This window comes from Akebia trifoliata, chromosome 7, assembly GCF_017979445.1.
Source record: "Akebia trifoliata isolate Shusen 1 chromosome 7, ASM1797944v1, whole genome shotgun sequence".
Taxonomy (NCBI): Eukaryota; Viridiplantae; Streptophyta; class Magnoliopsida; order Ranunculales; family Lardizabalaceae; genus Akebia; species Akebia trifoliata.
The window spans coordinates 30526589-30547508 of NC_141381.1; the positions used below are offsets into that span (position 1 = coordinate 30526589).

General features: G+C 34.1%; 1 protein-coding gene across 3 annotated transcripts; it reads right to left on the reverse strand.

Moving 5' to 3' along the window:
- Positions 1–3261: 3261 nt before the first annotated feature.
- LOC147398964 (uncharacterized) lies at positions 3262–12226 on the reverse strand. 3 transcript variants are annotated; one of them, XM_086448341.1, is made up of 5 exons: positions 12116–12226; positions 11695–11871; positions 5310–5487; positions 4246–5174; positions 3262–3622 (listed from the first exon to the last, which is right to left on the reverse strand). In XM_086448341.1, exons 1-5 carry the CDS (start codon positions 12128–12130, stop codon positions 3587–3589), a joined length of 1335 nt encoding a protein of 444 aa, XP_086304467.1. In that variant the 5' UTR covers positions 12131–12226; the 3' UTR covers positions 3262–3586. The 3 variants fall into 3 exon arrangements, with proteins under 3 accessions (XP_086304467.1, XP_086304466.1, XP_086304465.1); XM_086448340.1 differs by having other exon boundaries at positions 4246–4809; positions 4900–5487; XM_086448339.1 differs by having other exon boundaries at positions 4246–5487.
- Between the last annotated feature and the right edge of the window lie 8694 nt (positions 12227–20920).

The window sequence follows — 20920 nt, forward strand, 5'->3', positions numbered from 1 at the left end:
TGTCAGAATAGGGTAAAATCGATAGGTTTTGGTGGATCTGGCTTTCAAAGTTCAAGGAGAATTCTCAAAAATTCAGGAACGGAAAGAGGAATGGCTCTAATTCGGTTGTGATTCCATAAATAATGAGATTCTCCATGATCAGATCCCGAATTGAAAAGAATCAAAGAGGAAATCCTTATTTTAAGAGGAACCCAATAAAAGGAAGAGAGATTGACAGCAAAGGGATTCTTTTGCTAGTTACTTAAAAATTAGGAAAGATCTTTCAATTATTTCTTCAAAAAAAATTTAATTTAATCGTCGAAGAATTTTTAACAGGTACCACATTGATGCTATCAGATAATGAGATAAGGAAAGAGTATTTCATCAAGAGTTGTAGGGTAGAATTGATAGAGATAATTGATAAAAGTGAGATGTATTGGATGGACACATTTCTTGCAAATCTAAGAGTGAATCAGATTAAAGTTGGGCATGATGCATCATGGTTGAGCTAGAGCATGAAATATAGAGTGGGCCCAGTTTATAAAGTTGGGCAGTCTTTTAGATTTGTCCGTAAAGATGAGGTAAAGATGTAAGAGTGTGTCGCGCCTGCATCGAGACAAAAGCACGCCAACACCACAATCGACTAATGAGTACAAGATATGTCTCCAAAGGAGACTACATTGTCATAAGCCTTTCTTGCTCTTGGGCCAATGTAATTGGATTCAGTGGAACTTATAAATAGATCCTGCTGACATCAGGGTTGGAGTCAGGATTTTATTGTAGTGGGGGGCGAACTATACTAAATGCGGTACAGTTGAAGAGATCGAAAATAAATGATTTTTGGAGGAAATTAAGAAAATTTCTGTTTAAAAATTGAAGAAAATGATATTTAGGTTATTTTCAATTAATCTATGAGAAAAAGCCCAAGTCATGAGGTAATGTCATCTTCAAAAAATTGAAGGGAGAGACAAAATTGGAAGGAGGTGAGGGTATATGGGATATGTAATCAGTTGAAAATACAGGGAATCTCAAAATAAAGTATAAATTTAGGGATATCTAAAATCATTCAAAAAAGTTATGTGGGGAAATGGCCACCACTAACTCCTTGCGAGCTTCGACGCTCGCTGCCATCCCTTAGACCCGGGTGGAATCGGATGGGATTAGGTAACAATTCTATAGGGCTCTTGTTTCTCTGTTGTATAAAAAAATATTTATTTCTTTTAATTTTGAAAAAAGAAAAGGGAAATTTTATTGACATGCCACTAACCTTTAAGAGTAAGTTAAATATTAGGAAAAAAATAAATTTTAACATTTTTAAGGGCACTTCTGATTGGTTCTCCTTCTCTGGTAGCTCTATGTCTTCTCCGATGAACCTTACACATAACATCAACCAATTTCTCTCTCTTCTTCTTCTTCTTCTTCTTCAATCTCCCTCCTATGTTTTTTTCTTCCCTCCTCCAATGATCTCTCTCCCTCTCTCTGTTTTTCTCCTCCTCCTCATCTGATGTCTATCTCTCTTTGTTTTTCTTCTTCTACTCCTCTCTCTCTTCCTATCTCTCTTCAGAGCTCTATTTTACTCCTCCAAAGTCCCTCCCTCTCTTTGATTTTCTTCTCCTCCTCCCTTTCCTCCAATCTCTTTTACCTCTCTTTATTTTTCTCCTTCTCCTCCTCCTCTTTGATTTTCATCTTCTTCTCTCTTCTTCTCCTCCTCCTCACTTGAGTCTTAGGAATCATTGGAAATGAGAAGGGTGCCCTTTGACATGGAGTGCCCACAACAATTTTGGATTTTAGAGGTGCCACTAAAAATTGGAGGACCCTTAAGAGTTCTATGGCATGTTAGGAAGATTTCCCAAAAGAAAATTGACCCGACAAAGTTTTTCTTTAAAAAAAAAAAAAAAAACTATAAAAATTTAATTCCAAATGCATAGAACTATTATTATATGAACTAGTTAGGAAATGGACCCAAGCCAATAAAAGAAAAAATGTCTAGGCAACACCAATTACTGAAAGTGTCAGCGCAATCCAGAATGGTGCCCCATTCCTATAGCAATACAAGATGTGTACTTGGCATGTTTTTATTGAAAATTAGATATATTTGGTCGTGTGCCATGTCGAAAATGGCTTCATTAGCAGTCTGATGTGTTTTGAACTCCATCCAAAACATGCCATGTAGACACCATTCCTATTCCATAGAAATGGGACAGCTTATCTAATACTGATTCTTTGTGAAATTACGTATTATAACCCTATTAAGAATACAGGCACCAACTATTTCCATCTCCTATAATCTTCTCTTTTAAGGTTTCTTTGAAAACCTCCTCTGTTAGAATTCGGTTTTCTTCTAATCAAGAACTTCAAGTTCCTTATCTCTTCTAAGTGTTCTTTGCCACCATGAATGAATCCCATTGTGAATAGTCCACGAGAATGTGAAATAGCCTATAAAATGTCAAGAAACTTTGTGATAAAGCAAGTGAGAATGAAAGATGAAAATCGAAGAATCTTTCTTTTCAAAACTGATCATTGAGGAGGCAATCAACTTCGAATTCTATAGTTTAGCAGTGTACGAATCAATCGACCCAGATGGAGAGACTGAGATTCAAAGAGAAATCAATTATTTGGAAGGCACTGAAACCTATAGGCTGGCAGGTAACCATGCAATGCTAGACAATCAACGACTAGTAGGATCTTGAATAGGGTTGTTGAAGTTGGTTTAATTTTCGTCGTTAGCAAAGAAATGCTAAAGATTGATGAAGGCACAAAAGCCTTGCAAAAGATGGAAAAGAAAAGAAGAAGAAAAAAAACAACTTTTTTCTTCGTCATTGTACCGAAGCAATACATGAATGACACCTAGGATATGCACAAGCTAACTTACTCATTTGTTTCTTCTTCGAATCTTCCACCTCTCTTCTCCATTCCTAATGAGTGGTGCTCTTATAGGGGGGATCAGTGCGCACTCGTCCAACGCAAGAATCACTATTACATTATAGGTAGATCATTGTATTTAAGATTGGGGTGTTCGTAAAACTTGACAAGTTGGTGTCAATGAAGTTCCCAAAAAAATAAAATAATCTTACGATTCATAATCAACTCATTCAGTCAAACAACCCCTCCACAATTCTACTCTGCCCACCTCAATGCCAAACAAATGAACAAGCTTAAACTGCAACCCATAGCTTCAACTGCTATACATATTTCTGCATAAAAGTAACCATCTACACCTTATTTAGATTCACTAGATTCATGCAGTTCAAAACCATCCATCAAAGATTACACAAGATGAAAGACATGGCCCTAGGCAATCTTTGTGAAAATTATGGATGAAATAACTTATAGGTAATAATAACTAGTACAAATATGGCATAGTTGGGTTTGGTGGTAGCACATACTACCAAAAAAAAAGAACAAAAAATTATCATAATTTATTGGATATAATGTGCATACATTAGTACTCAGGAACCCAAAGCCCTATCACGATAACTAGCCTGCTAATCCATTCAGGTTCTTCGAAAAGAAACAGTTTCTGGAGACTTACCGCAGAGGGATGGTTCTTTTACAGTTTCCACTCAAGTTCAACTTTCATAACGTTGAGTACACAGAACAGCCAATTCTACTGCCACCATTTCTTCTCCGACAATGATATTAGCTGCGCAAGAAAAAGAGATGACATCAAGAAAGAGCTTAACCAGCTAATGATATGAACCATAAGAAGTCCAGAGATACGAACCTATATTGAAGATCAAATTATCATATTTCTGGATCATAAATGGATAGTACTAAATGAAAACAAAATCCCAGTTGTGTGTGCAGCATGGTTTTACAACGGCATAGATGATCTTGACATGCAGGAAAGGTACCATCATTTGATGGGTTTCAGCTTAGAAGATCCTCAAAGCAAAAAAATTTGACAAATCAAAAGAATGCAATGTACGCTTTTTTTATAAACAAAATAATGCAATATATTGTCTCATTATAATCATCTAATGAACCCTCACAGGATCTCTAAGGCTTTCTTGGACTCTTCGTCGAATTACATTTTTTCTTCTGATAGTCCAACTGGGCAGTACAGTTACAATCCAAATGGTGCAACTTTTGGCATAGAAGCCGTGGTTGAACCTCCTAAATAGTGAGCTCAAATTACTTGTATGTGTGCCATGTGTATGGTAAACACATCTGTAGACTATTAACAACCTGGCTGAGAAAGGCATTTCATTGCCTATTGATATATTAAAAGCCAAAAAGAAATGCCCAGAGGAAAATTCCACCAACCTGACGAGCAACCAGCACCAATCGCCGACTATCCCGAGAAGATTCCACAATCAAGCTAGATTTCTTCTGCTCTTGAGCACTGCCTTGCTTCTCCCCTGTCCTCCACTTTGTAGTGTTTTTTTCAAGAGACGCATTCTCATCAAGGCAGCTCAACATTTCCTTCTTGCGCTTCCTCATAAATGTATACTTGAGAACCCTATCGTTTACAGCTTGAATTGGTGATCCGTTAGTTATTTGGCATGCTTTGTCATCTTTGGAATCAGAAGTGATTTGTGGTACATCAACTGTCTTGAGGTCCAATTTGCAAATTGGAACCCCAGAACTGTCTGCAAGTTCACTATCCCGTCTAGTCAGTGTATCTTCATCTGCTGCATTCTGAACACTCGATGTTTTAATAACCTCAGCATCACTTCCAATGCCATCCATACATCCTGATCGAGGATCCTCATCAGTTGTAATGAATGAAGGTACAGGAGCCAAATGGGAGTCCGGGTTTTCTTTAACATCTTCTTCAATTAACTTTGATGGATCTTCACCCGTAGACGACTCACAAGCTTGCATGACCTGGTCACCGCACAACGTAAGTTTAGCTTTCTTGTATCTAGCTTTTCTTTTTCTCGAAGGAAACCTACGGAAGCAATTAACAGTTTGAACCTTTTCACAGCTGTTATCAGTCGGTTTCTCCTGCAATGAACCCATATCGCCATCCTTGGAAGAATCCATGGTGCAGGTTACTTCAGCTCTGATGCTTGATTCATTCTTTATGTTTGAGCACTGATCGTCTGTTTGTGCGAGGAGAGGCAATTGCCCACTCAACAGGTTTCTTTCCAATGCACGGATTCGCTGAGTACACCCATTTCTGTAGAGGTCAGGTTCTTTACTCCTCATTATTATGGAAGCTAAATCAGGGTTACCGTCATAATAATTCTCTGCAGGAAAATCACCCGAGGGTTCAGTCTGCGTTGTTGCAGTTTCTGACACAAAACACAAATTCTCCTCTATATTTCTCTCATTTGAAGGCATAACCTTTGGGAAAGATGCATCTTCATGAGAAGCAATATTACCCTTTATTTGCTCATCCAAAGGATTCACATGTGTGTTTTTCATCTTCTCTAGGTCATCCTGCACTCCTTCCAACTGTGCTCTTAGATCTGTTACTATATCTTCTGCTTCATGCAGCTGTGCTTCAAGCTCTTTAATTCTTCTCTGTTGACTCAAGGATGCATTTTCCACTTCAGCAATCTGTATAAATGGAAAAAACTGATTAATGTTGTCTAAATCCGTTACAAGCCTTTCAATAAAGTAAGTGATGTCAGGGAAGTTAATAGCCTTGATACAACCTTTCCAGCTTCCTGTTCAGAGTCTAGCAATTACAATCTAATGCATCATCGTACAAATCATTTTTAAGAGTAAATGCTAAGACCATGATGCATCTCACTCAAGTATCTGCCACACACGGTAACATTCATTGTGTTTCAAGCGAATTCTGCCTTAACCAAGAGACCAATAGAGATTTCAGGTGGGGAAAAAATCGAAACATTTTGACCTAAAAGCAGGAATTTGCAAAGTAACTCATCACTAACCCACTTTTAGATATAAAATAGTTCATTTCTGCTTTTTTTTTTTTTTTTATGAGCTCCTTTACCAACATAAAGCCAGTTCCTAGCACTTCTGGTAACTAGGGTTTTTTCGAGTGTACCAGAATTCAATGACCTATAAGAACAAATCCAAGCCCCCTACCCCAACTAAAAAGGCATGGTAGAAAAGAGTACTTGTTAAACACATGCATTTTGTTTTTTTATGCTCTCAAGTCCAACCAGATGAAGCCCTGAAATATCTTTAGATTTTAAGGAGTTCCCTCGAAACGAATATGCAAATGATTGGAAAATTAATCAAGAATCAGGGGTCACATTGATGAATTATAACTCCTTCCACTAGAAAAGAAGCATCGTCGTCATCATTAAAGCCTCATCCCAAAAATTTGGGGTCAGCTGAACAAATCCTGTTCCTCCATTTTCATGATGTCCAAGTTCATGATTTCTATTAATTCAAGTGTGCTCACATCTGCTCTTAACATTTTTTTTAATCTTTTTCTTATCCTTTCATAACCTTCAACTATGGGGCTGTAATAAAGCCTTCAATTCACATGACCAACCATCACAAGTGACTTTCCTTTAGTTTATCACCTATTGGGGCTACTTTTACATTTTCATGATGCAATCATTTCTAATTTATCTTTCGTAGTTTCTCCACTTATCCATCTCAGCATTCTCATCCTTGCCACGCTCTCAATCCGTTGGATTGCCCAATATTCAGCTTATCTGCAGAGTTGTGGCTCTGTTTGGTGAGGTTGTTCAAGCACATAAGTTTTTTCTTTGATAAGTATAATTTTTTTATTAGAAGATAGAAGATAAAAAGGAGGCTGAGATAGCCCCCATACAACGAGAAAAAAACAAAAGGAAAAACAAGCAAACCAAAAAGAAAAATGCATGCCCAAAGGAGGGCTACGAATCACAAATGGTATCCCAAACAAAATCCTGGAAGCACAATCCCGCAAAGTCTTTACTCATCTTTGACCAAAAGAAAAGTAACCCCAAAATCTCCATCATCACCACTTGAGACGTACTCTCCTTACTTTGGAACACCCTGTTGTTACACTTTTTCTAGTTCTAATGACCCCAAGCAATGGCCAAATGAAGGATACCCCAAAGATGCCTTTTTCTACAAGAGATGATATCGAAACTTCAACCTTCCAAAAGCTCAAATAAAGATTGAGAGAAAACCTAAACCACCTGGAAACGAGACAAGAAGCACATAAGGAAATTAAGAATAGAACCTAAGTTTTTTTGTTCTGAGGAGGAGTGGTTTAAGGGTAACAAAAGCAAACCAAGCTTTTAGAGAATGGAAGAAGATGATTGGGGTTTCTGGTTCTTCTTAGATAAAGAATGTATTTGATCATCCAATGCCCTTTAAGAGGCAACGCTCTTGCCAACAGATAAAAATGTGTGGAGCAAATCTGCACTAAGATATCCCAATACATCAAAGTCAGAGAAAAAGGGATGGAGTCATTGAGGTAGGAAGACAAATAAAAATGGGAAAAGAGTCGGAAAATTCTTGGTAAAAACATGTTATTCTTTTCTCAGCAACCTGACTTATAACCACTGTCTAGGAGCCTTTATTTGGGGAGCCAAAATTCCTTCCGAAGGGACTTTCTTCGAGTGGACGATCGGCCTTGAAAGAATTCTTACCATTGACTGTGTTATAGCCAACAGTAAAATCACCATAGACTTTTATTCTCTGTGCAAGAAGAGTGTAGGAAGTGTTCATCCTGCACCATTCTATTGCCTCACTCATTTCAATGCTGAAGGCAGGATCCTTCAAATCTCTTACACTTGTAGTGTGCTAGGGTATTTGGAAAGAGAGGAATGCTTGCATCTTTGAGGGAAATGAAGGGAATATCAATAGCATTATCTTCAACATCAAGGCAAACTTTCACTGGGGTCCAAAATGTGTGAGTAATTCAAGAGGACCTTCTAATGAGACCTTCACGTTCAAATTCGATTCTTTGATTTTGTGAAGCGATGATAGTGTTTATGTTTTGTGTCATTTATTTGCTTTGTTGGAGCTTTGCTTCTTTAGCAGGGATCCTTGACTGTCTTTGAGTGTTGCCCTTTGTATTCATTCCTCTTATTCTATTGATATTTAACATCAGTGTCTTTACTAATCAAATATAAGAAGGCATTCAACTTGTGTTACAAAAGAAGCAAGAAATTCAAACATTGAATGCTCTTCAGGTTTTCCTTTTATACCAATTAAAAGAAAAATGATTACATATTCAATCTATTCCCAGGATAGTCCTAATAGCTATTTTATATTCATTTGATATGGTTCCAAGGAAAATCATACACTTTGAGATGCTTCACAAGTTATACAAAAGGTCTGAAACCTTTTTCCAAGTTAGAATCAGCTTACCATCTAATCTAGGAACAAATCAAAATTAACTAGTGAAAAAGGCGAAATCATCAAAAGCACTGACGGAGTGGGTTTCCAAACTGGACTTTTTGTTCAATCAATCCAAACAACTTCCATTATGAGAGAGAACAAGAACCAGACCTAAGAGTTTAGACAGAAAGAGAACGATGCACAAAAATACACACACAAGTAGTTGAGACTAGAAAGATGTAGTATATAAGAAGATTGTTTGCCTCCAATCACACAAGCAAGAACTATGGGTTACAACCATATTTAAATCAAATTACAGGTGGAGTACCTATGGCATAAACTCACAATCAATATACAGTACATAACTAAACAATAACATGAAAGGATAAGTAAACAACATCTTAATTAAATGCTCCAATTTCCCACGTTCTAAACACTCACTCGGATCAAGCAACTAGATTTGGACAAACTCTCAACTTAATTGGCCAAATATTTAAGTATTCCCTAAAATTGCTCTTACAAATCCACCAGCTAGTTGTTTGGAATGGAATAAAGGCTGTATGAATTCTCAAAGGGCTGAGATTAACCCCTTAAAACTGCACCCACAAATCCATTGAAATATGTTTTCTCCAAACAAACTTAGAACCCCCCCCCCCAACCCACACACATAAAATTGACTGATAGATTGACTTCTCTTAAGTTTGATTTGACCATAAAAAACTGAAAATTAGCCTTACGGGTGGCGCTAAATAGACATTGTTAAGGACATATAGAAGGGAACAGTTGGTGGTGAGACGAGAGCTTGTAGTTATGAACAAGGTATTAAATTTCAATTTCAATGTCTATTTCGGTTAGTCAGGAAATGGAAATATTTCGATGAATATGGAAATGAAATGGTAGAAATATTGATGAAATTTTCATTAACCATGTAGGAAACGATAAAATAGGCATTAAAACACACTCATTAAGTCATCAAAATCCAATAAACTACCATATAAAGTGAGAAATTGAATATCAACAACATTTTGCTACAGATACGCACATGTATTGAGAGGCTGACAGCAGAAATAAGAATAATAATGGTGCATTAACTACATACAACTTAATATGTAAGACATTAAAATGAAGTAACTGTTAAGTATTGCATTCATGTGTAATTATATTTCTTTTATTCTTTGAATAAATTGCTAATGTATCCAACTAATTGAAACATGGTTGATTGTATGCGTGCTTATATAAACGTACTAATATGCTTAGAATAGATTAAAATAAGATGATATATATAACTAACTAATCATAATTTATTTATACTAATGGATGAATATTCTATGCAATTTTTATTAGTAAATACTATATGTAATTTACAAGTTCTTCCTAAAAGCAATTATAAGTTTTTCAAAAGAGGGAAATATTTCGGTCGAAATTTACTATTCATCGAATATTGCATTTTTATACCTAAAACATGATAATTTCAGTCGAAATTCACTATTCATCAAAATATTTCACGAAACGAATAGTGATTTCCACCAAAATATATACAAAAAGAAATTGTCAGTTAGATTTCGTGTCGTAACTTGTGGAAATGGACATGGAAATATGTCGAAATTTAATACTATGGTTATGATAGAGATTAAACTCATGTCTTAGTTGACTGACATATTGTAATGCAACTTTGAGGTCATGAGTTCAACTCCAGCTTAACTATTAAAAAAAAGTAAAGGTCTTAGTTACAATAGATTTGTGCTACAACTGGCCCTGGGTTTGTCAATGTCATGTTATTGGTTAATGAGCCTAAAGGAATAAAGACTGCAACTAGGGAAGGAAACCTCGGAATCAAGGGTTTTAAAAGAAGTAGAACTAAAACATAGTAGATGCAATGCGACTTTAGTGAGGACAAGCATAGGATAAAGAATTAGTTAAGTTTCTCTCTTTGACTAGTGAAAGGAATTAATTAGTGAGATGAAGAAGAAAAAAAGTAAAAGAACAAGCACCAGAAGAGGTCAAGGAGACCCACAAATGTGCAAGAAATACCCCCATAGAGAGCATGAGACATACTTCTAGACTGTTAAGTGGCCAAAGGGAAAATTATACAAGATAGCGGAAAAAAAGCAATAATGTTTTATGAACATGAATATTGAGAAATCAAGTACAAGAGGTTTCATATAATGGGTGTGATACCAATGAGGATGTTGAGAAGGACGAATAAAAAAGATAGGAAAAATAAAAATTCATAAATGAGCACTTTTGATTGAATCTAAGAAGCGCTCCAATAGGTAATAAAATACCAAAAAGACAATTGAAATGGGTTGGAAAGTACACTGAAGACCAACAATGAAAACAACACGGTACCATTATGGAGTTAAAGGCTCCAAGGTTTAAAATCTTGCCTCGAGGCAATGTTTCGGTCAAGGAAAAATCCAAGACTGTCTCAACCAAAAAAATTATGAGATAAATAAAACATTCATATTGAATATTTCATGGTTCATGTTTTGCTCTAGTCTCGGTCAAAACATTATGAAACGGTAAGAACTTTAAACCATGAAAGGCTCCAACAAGAAGAGAGGATGGGATGTGTATTAAGGTGATTAAAAAAATTTTGAAGATGTAGAAAGTAGCAAAGGATATACACCTCTACAGAGAACTGATTGGCAAATTAATATTCCTAAACACAAATCGTTGGGAAAAAACATTGTCAATGATGATGATGATTACAACGACGATGACGAAATTGATGTCGCAGTAGATCACCTCAATAAAGAATATGAAGTTCATTGAAAATTGAAATAAATTTAAAAAATACTCCAAAGAAAGCCGAAGCCACGCATAACATCATATGCTCACCATGCACCTTTTCTCTTTCCATAATAAAAACAAGCTCCGTTAACAAAAGAGCATGACAGGAGAGAGAGAAGAGAAGACAGTTAAGAAATGGTACATTGTGGAAGCATACATTTCCAACTCCATGTTTAACCATGTTGGGTTCATCGTAGAGCGAATGAACGAGATGTACAAACTCATAAATAAGATTGTGCCTTACTAACACCTATTTTAAATCCATAATGCATATAAAATAAAATAAAAACCCAGTTGCATAATCCATCCCTTCCCTTGAAAAAACCAACATGAGTTCCTGAAACGACCAGTACATTGACGGGCAACAAAATTACTAAAAGCATACACCCCAATCATCAAAACTTCTTGCCAGATACTCCAATGCAGGGGAAATAGTTAGGACAGCAAAAAATCCGAACCCGAATGAAGTATATCTAATTAGAATTCTAGTTGACTTGAACATGGAGATATTACAAACAAATCAATCACAAAAGGAAGTAGTTTTCATACCTAGCTAAGTTCTAAGGAAGAAATAAATTAGTAACTGAAACCCAACTACACAAAAAACCAATTATAAATCTACCAAATTGCATTAGAAAACTACAGTGAAAGATCAATCCAAGACCAACCCATTTCCATAATTTTACCCAAAACAAACAAAAACAAAAACTTTACCTGAGAATCCATCATTTGTTTAAAGCGAAGAAGCATATTAAGAGCTTCATCCTTTGAGGAAAAGAGTTCTTGCTGGAAGCAAAGCGCCTTTCGCTCTGAAACCATGATCCGAAAAGCTGCCTCTTTAGCCGTATTGAGGATTATATCGGCATAAGCCTTCTTCAAGGCAACCATTTTCTGCAAAAATTAAAAATTTACACCAAAAATCAAACACAGAATGCTAATCAATTGTACAAAAACGAAAAATATGGATAAAATAAACCAGGATTAAAAGCAACCCCCGTTAGTGAAACTTGAACAACAGACCCAAAAATCCAAGAAAAAAAAAACTGATTTAAAAAAAATTGAAGATTACTTTTTTTCGAGAAAGAGAAAACCTTCGATGGTGGTTAGGGTTTTAAAAAAAAAAGGAAAAAATTACCTCTCCTTCTTCCATCACTGATGAGCAGGCGTTGTTCGGTTCAGACCAGGTTGTGGAAAAGAAGATGTCTGTTATGAACTGAAAGTTGGGTCGTAATTACCAGATTGCCTCTTACTTTCACTTCGAATAACGAAACTGCCACTTTAAATAGCCAAAGCGCAAACATTTTTAGAGAAATTCTATTGTTACACCAACTTTTGCTAAGAGAACCCATATTCATATGAAATCACCGAAGAATTGGCACATCTCTTTTGGGGGTGGTCTTAGTAAAAGTTGGTTTGACACTAGAAGCTCTCTTTAAAATGGTCCGATTTCACTCTTCCGAATCATCTCGTCAGGGAACTAGACAATTCATTTAATTCTATTTAAAATAATTTATTAATATGTATTATATTTAAATAATTATATTATTTTTTCTTATTTCAAGGCATGTGGATTTGTATGCTTAGTCACCTAATCTTATTTTTATATAAATATAAATGTTTCAATCATTAAAATTAAGTGTTGTAATAGAAATAAAAAGTGATCATTCAACTTGATTGGACATTAATTAAATGTATATTTTTTAAAATCGATAAATAATTGATTTTTTAATTATAAATTGGATTGATGTTACAACTAAAAATTTCATTTTATATATCATAAATATTCTTGATTTGTTCCAAAAGTAGGAATTGTTCCATCTATTCCAAAATAGTTTCCTTCAAAAGAGGACTTCTGCTTCTAACCTTAAGGGGATGATTCAATGACAATTTCGAATCCAATAGGTGGTGAGAGTCTGTATGTTGTGAGTTCGATACCTAGTATGAGCAATATTTCCTCGGGGCCACCTGTGAGGGCGCACTCTCACTTACCTTAGTGCATGTGATGTGTGGGTGGTGCATGTGCCCGAGGGAGAGCCATAAACCTTGCCGCTTCCAATCCCCTTAGTTGAACGTAAGTTTAGATAATTCCGTCATAAAAAATAAAAATTAAAATTAAAAAAACAACATCAATAGACTTCTGCTCCTTAACTGAATGTTGGTAGAAGAAATCATTTCTGCCTATTAAATTTTTTTTTTTTGACCAATAGTTCTTAGGATTGTCTTAGTTCTAGATTCTTGAAATTTGATTTCATGTCCAAAGTCGAGGTAGTTTGATTGCATCACATGGAGCATTAATAACTTTTAGGATGTTTCACGAAAATGATCAAATGCTTTATTTCCTAATTATCTATTTTTATGAGAACAATTATATTTGATGCATGTTGTTGCACGTAATAATTACAAAATCAAATTTATAATCAATTCTGTAATATTGAAAGATTTATCTAATTCTCTGATTTTCATAAAAACTCATATAATTGTTTTAATAATTTTTCATGGTGGAAAATTTTTGTTGTGTTGAAGATCAAATTGTAAAAAGTAAAAAAATACAACAGCGTGAAGCCATGACTGCATCCAACATAAAGAATTTAGCACATTGGATGAGGAGTCCCATCTTGTAGTTCCGCTTATTGCAAACATTTATAAAGAACATAAGCTAAGCACTGAGTGAGTGAGTGAGTAGGAGAGAGAGTAAAAGAGTCAGAAAGAGAGAGAGAGAGAGAGAGAGAGAGAATCATACCAATGAAGTGCAAGGGAGATTTTATAAATGATGGATACAATCGATTTTAAGTTGAGTGTAAGTAGTCACTCCCTTAAAGATATTATCGTATTTTTGTAATACAATTATGATGCAAATTTATATAAAATCACACTATAAGTGAATTACTATTTTAAAAAACTATATAATCGTACCATTTATTTAAAAGGTTGGATAATTTTGAAAAATCTCTTCGATTTCGATAAAAATATAATAAGAACCAATAAATAACTAACCTGCCTCACATTGAATTGTTGCAAAAGGAACACTTTATTTTTCCTAAAAATTCATCCTCATTAAGTTAAAGAGTTTTGTCTCCTTCAACCATCAAACCTTGAGGACAATATAAGAGAGATGGAAGATGATAGCCTTCTTGGGAAGAAATTGAAGAAGAGGTGTGACAAGCCAAAAGAGGTCCATTAGGGTTTTTTGAAAAAAAATGTTTTAGAGGTTGAAGACAATGGGTTTTGTGGAAAAAATAACAATGGTTTTTTGTCATGTAGCTAAAGGTGATGATGTTTTAGTCATTTTATTATTCTCTCATGCAAGACCCAAGTCAATGGGTATGTCAATAGTTTGGAAACATATGGAGGTACATCTAATTTTCACCATATCCTAAGGATTATCTTAATTCTCTTTTATAGTTACAATATATTTGAATGGTACTATATATATATAACACTAAGGAGAATGATAATGTCCAATAATGCATGAGGACGTTAAGATTGTCTAATACTTTTGTTTTCAATAATACCCACATTTATTTTGTTTTTTAGTGAAAAAGACAATGGTATATTAGTCTTTTATATAATAAATGTTTGTTTACATAATAAATATTACAAGCATTTAAGAATTTTAAATTAAATATCTTTTTTTGGTAAATATTTTGCTAATCAATATAATAAATACATTTATTAATGATATAATAAATGTTATGAACATTTTAGTGAAAAAGACAATGGTGTATTAGTCTTTTACATAATAAATCCTTGTTTACAAAATAAATGTTATGAACATTTAGGGATTTTGAATTAAATATCTTTTTTGATAAATATTTTAGTAATCAACATAATAAATGCATTTATTAATGATATAATAAATGTTATGAACATTTTTAGTGAAAAAGACAAGGGAGTATTAGTCTTTTACATAATAAATCCTTGTTTACAAAACAAATGTTATGAGCATTTAGGGATTTTGAATTAAATATCTTTTTTGGTAAATATTTTGGTAATCAACATAATAAATGCATTTATTAATGATATAATAAATGTTATGAACATTTTTAGTGAAAAAGACAAGGGTGTATTAGTCTTTTACATAATAAATGCTTGTTAACATAATAAATGTTACGAGCATATAAGGATTTTGAATTAAATATCTTTTTTGGTAAATGTTTTGATAATTAACATAACAAATGCATTATTGATGGCATAATAAATGTTATGAGCATTTAAGTGTTTTGAATTAAATATATCTTTTTTGGTAATAATTTGGTAATCAACATAATAAATGTATTTATTAATGGCATAATAAATATATTTATTGTGTAAAAGATTAACATGCCCTTATCTTTCACTAAAAAACAAAACAAGGAGGGATATTATAGAAAAAAAAAAAAGATTGTTAGACAATACTAACATTCCCATGAGTTCTTAGACGCTAACATTCCCCTATAACTAATTAACAACTCTATTTATTACATAATTTTCAATCATATAAAATCAAATTCATCTCATTTTGGAGGAGTTAACCCATTGAGGAGAGTTGATCACATGATTTAGATTGAAATCTCGTTGAACCCACCTTCATTTCTATTAATTGTTAATAGTCGTTAACAGAGGTTAAACGTTATATATATAATCTTAATTAAGATTTATTAAGAGATGATCTTAAAAGCAATAAAAATATATCGATCAATTCATTGTTATGGACGATTCTCAACCATCATCTCAATGTTGAACCAGTTTTTAAACTAATGGATTACAAGAACTGAGAGTGTTATAGACAATTCAAAGCGGGTAGTGCACTTAAATGAAGATTTAGGATACTTTGAAGGCTAATTTAGTAATTTGGGAACATTTTTTTAAGCTTTTGGTAACCCGTGCTTCCCTCCTTAACTTAAACAACTGGTAAGGCAGTAAAAGCGTAAAACGTTATAATAAAGGAAACTTAAGGAGTGGTCGCCGCCAGTAAAAATCATCAATTTGATTGGGACGTGTTTGGTATTTTCTGCATTGTAGTCAACACCGTACACCTTGTGGAGGTGAGTTCGTTTACAGTTGGAAATTTGGTTCTTTTACAAGTAAAACTTATTTTTGGAGTGATTCTATTGCAACACAAACTCTTGCAAAAAGCACACCAATTCAAAATTAAGTGGTTTTTTCCGTGACCTAGCCCAAATTCTAATTTTGATACATTATTTATTTTAATTCCCAAAACATGCAATTTGAGTGAATTTGTCACTTTTATAAGTAATGAACTCATTGGTATATTTACGAATTTGTAGATATTAAAAGTGACGAATTCATAAGATCATAGATTATAAAAATGACAAATGTATGTTTTGGGAATTAAAATAAATAGGGTACTAAACTCAGAATTTCTTCATATTCAATGCATGAAATGAAGATCCACCCTACAATTAACACACATCTTGAGATGATGTCAGTATAAGATGATTTGTCAATATAAGTAATATTTGGTATGACAATATAATCTTCTCAAATCCCAATCAACAAAAATATAGTGAAGGGGATGGGACCTTCATGTCCTCTCTTTCTCTCTCTCTCTCCCTCTCTCTATGAACTAACCACAACGACACTCTTCTATCTTTCTCTTTAGAAAAGCCCCCAAATTTTCCACTGGCAATATCTTCTCACTCACATTATAATCAACTCTTACTAGCACCGCAACAGTGAGTTTAAGTGATATCGCCTCGTATTATGTGTTATTAGATGCTAACGTGGGTTGAAGAGTCAATGAAAGAGTTTATTGGTATCAAGACTTTGCAAAAATACTTCGACAATTAAGCTAGTCAATAATCTGATAAAGTTTATGATTTAAAAAAAAAATGTTCATCTTTCCTAAGGATTATCTTAATTCTCTTTTATAGTTACAATATCGTACTCGTAAGACTTGACATGCTGCCAAATAGAGATGTGTTGGGATCCTATAGAGTCTATCTATCCCATATTTAAATACAATGTGGGCAGACATCCTCGTGATAATTTACATGTCCAGCTTAGATTACTTATCTTAGCAAATTAATCAATTCATGAGTTTTATAACCACGATCAATCACCTTTGTCAATGCACATATATGGTAAGTAATCTACCTAAACTTCATGGGATTATTCCATATCTTTTTTTATCTATGATGCTCAATACGTATTGGAATGAAGCTACTCGGATTTGCTTGGTTTTGGAATCAAAGTTGTTATTCGCTCCGATTTCCATACTAATTTTATTAGTTTTTAGGGTTTACAATGCTTTGATTCCCATATATAGGTGGTGGGGTCCCTCCCCTTGGTGATATTCTAAAACAAAATTTTAACAACTGATAAGAGTTTCTCATCCATTGGCTGGTTAATTAAACTACTAAAAGTATGGTGGATGGTCCAACAAATTACTATAGGAAACACTAATCTTAGGATTACTATAGTGCATTTAGAAATTTGTACGTTAGCGAGAGAAGCTTTGCAAAGATGAAGATTTGTTATAATTGGTGAACTAAGGTTTCAACAAAATTTGAGACTAAGAAAGCGTCGGATGAATGGAGAAGAAGTACTATTGTGCTTATTTATAACTAAATAACAAAGGAAATATGTATTATTAGACTAACTGTTGTGTGATAACACTTATGCTATGAAATAATAGGAGAGAGATGAAATTACAAAGGTTAAGAAAAATAATTATGAATCACGTAATTAAGCAACATAGCCTCATGCCTCGCATAGTAACAAAGTTTGGATCCAACAATTATTTGATGTGGGGTTAATTTGATTCAGTTAGGATAAATTTGGAAAAGTTCCAAAAAAAATTATTGGTAAACATTCCAAGATTAACTACCTAAAAATCCTATCTAGTTTATATATCTATATCTATATATATAATTTGAAGGTTGGAAAAGATAGAACCTCGAGGTCGAAGGGTAAAAGTTTTACCCAAGAGGATGAAGACGATGGATTTTATGGAAAAATCAAGGTTCATATTTTGGAAAAGAAAAATAAAAAGACTGTTTAATAAAAAATAATGGGTCATAGCTCATTTAAAATTTTTTTTTTCTTTCTGATCATTAATTAATCAAGTTTGAGCCTTTGTGCATCAAATTTAAATTATGTGATCCTTGCATAGGACACTTCGAAGCGATATGTGGACACCTTGATTTTAGGTCATCTGAATTTAAGTTGAAAAAAGTCAGCTAGTAGGTTTCTTGAGGTGGTTTTATCATCTTTAGGCCATTTGGCAGGCCAAATGTTTGTCTCCTTTGTGCTAATTTGGCACCAAACACTAGCTGAATTTGTATTCTCAATGTTCTTTTTGATAATTGCTCAAATTATGGTATATTAGCTTCTTATTCTGATCATGAGCCGTCTAACACTCTGTCTGGATTGAGAGAAATGGAGAGAAAAAAAAAGAAGGTAATCAGTTTTCTCTCCATTTCTCTTGTTTGGAAAGTTAAGTGAGGAGAGAAGAGAAAGTTAATGAAGAGAACATAGTTCTATTTTTTCTCTCTCAAATAGAACAAATTACTTCATATTCAATTATTTTCTCTCCTATCTATCCAAATAAGGTGGAGAGAAAGTTGTTTTCTCTTCTTTTCTCTTATCTCTGGTTCTCTCAATCCAAACAGACTGTTAAAAGTAACTCTTTTGAGTTTTGAATGAATTGTGAGTGTCGTTCATTTTTTTTGGTATTCTTTCATTGCTTACAGTTATCACATGGAGGCTTAGGGACAAGTACCCATATATTATTCTCTTGCAAAAGCTGTCATTTTATCTTTTATAATTCATACCTATCTGGCTCTCCAAATTGCTTCCTCAAAGAATTTGGGTTCTCAAAACATTCCCAACTTTTGTCATATTTGATTGATGATGAAGTGGCAGCTTGTGCGCGTGTGTGTAGTTGATAAGATCATTATACAGAATCATACATCATGAAAACGAATATCGAACTCACTCTCAATTACAAGACTTGGCTTGGGACAAAGCGAAACGAAGGAACAAGATTCGTTTAGCGGAAACCAAATCTTTGAGATAAGGTTTTGTTGTTGTTGTTAAATAAAGGGTTGGATCATATGACATATCACATACTTGTAAATCTGCTAATTTCTAATCGGCATTCAATATCAATTAAATAAAATGTCGCTTCTAATTTGACACCACAATTATTTGCTAAAATATAATGTTGGGTTTGCTTCCTCTCGCATGATTTTAGCTCCACACATCTACAATTTATCTGTTTCGTGTTTTCTACTCATCTTTCGTATGAGATGAGCCTATGCGTTCTAGTGTCTTAACCATTGCAGAGAGCGAGACAATTTACATGCCTTTTAGCTCCAAAACAATTTATTAATGCTCCATTGGTTAGACACTAGAATTCAAGTCAGATGGGTCTATGAGTTCTAGTGTCTAACCAACGCAGAGTTGGTGGTTGGGCCAGAAGGTCCAAGCTGCATGCTTGGGCCAAGGGGTGAGAACATGGGAATTTCCTGTTCTATAGATGATCCAAATCCGATCCGATAAAAAACAGCATCCGGATAGGAATCGAATCTGACTAGATGTGCTAAACCAATCCAATATATGATCACATTGGATCCATATCAAAACCTTGGTCCAGATGTAAAGTTATCAAAATGGATCAGATCCATCGCCAGCCCCAGCTGGGCCTATGAAGATGAAGGGTTTTAAGAGGGGGAAAAAAAAAAGTATTTTTGATAATAAGATGATCATGGGGGCCTTTCAATTATTTTAAAATTTTCGTTAGTCTCATGTAAGTAAGACAAAAGTCAAGGGTTGGGTCATTACCCAGAGTTTTAAGGTAAAGTTAATATGATATTTATGTAAGAAAAAGGGTGAGTGGGTATGAAAAGTAATATATATATATGGGAAATGTTCAGCACCAAACATTTTGGCAAAACATTTTTCAAAACATGGGTTAGAAATTTTGGAATGGGCTGATTTTTGGTCATGATGATCTCCTCACCGTAGAGATCATCATCACCAAAAATCAGCCCATTCCAAAACTTCTAACCCCATCAAAAATGGTTTACAAAAAATGGACGGTCCATGATTTTTCAACTTGTAAACATGGGGTTAAAAATTTTGGAATGGGCTGATTTTTGGTGAGAATGATCTCCTCACCGTAGAGATCATCCTCGCCAAAAATCAGCCCATTCCAAAAATCTAACCCATGTAGGACAAAAATGATTGGCTAAAATGTTGGCCAAAATGTTTGGTGCTGAACGAGGACCCTATATATATTACCTTTGCATACATACCAATTAGAAGTTAGTTTTAAGAGTTGTGATAATCTGACACCCCCTCCTTTGACGTACACCCCCATCACAGAATCGTAGATTGTTTTCCTCGGGATACATAAGAAAATGATTTATGATTTTATGTATGCCAAGGAAACGATCTATGATTTTGTGATGGGGGTGTATCTAAGAGGGGGGAATCAGAAAATCATTATTCTAGTTTTAAATATTGAGCCATAAGAATATTTCATGAAATATTTATTACATTAATAATTAATAAAATGTAAATGATAATTGTACATTTACATTAATGTAGGGTATTGCATGTACCTAGGGGGATTTGGGCAAGATATGATGTCCTAAGAGACTAGTTAACTCGCCCCTACAAGTCGGGGGCCTCTGGGTCCGGATAGCCCCATCATAAAAAAAATAAAAGAATAATTGTATCTATAAATAAATAAAATAATACACCAAGAATTATAATTTTCTTGATTTTTGAAAGATCTTCCAAGTAGGGGTACTCACTACTCAATGCTTATATTTAGCTAACAAATGAATGTGATCTAAATTTTAAATGTTTTTTTTTTTAAATTATGATCACAAATTCAAACTTTATTTACGTATTAATAAAAATAACATATTTATTGCCTTGTCCAAAGCCGAACAACCTGACGCGCATAGGAGGGGCCAGAATTTGCTAC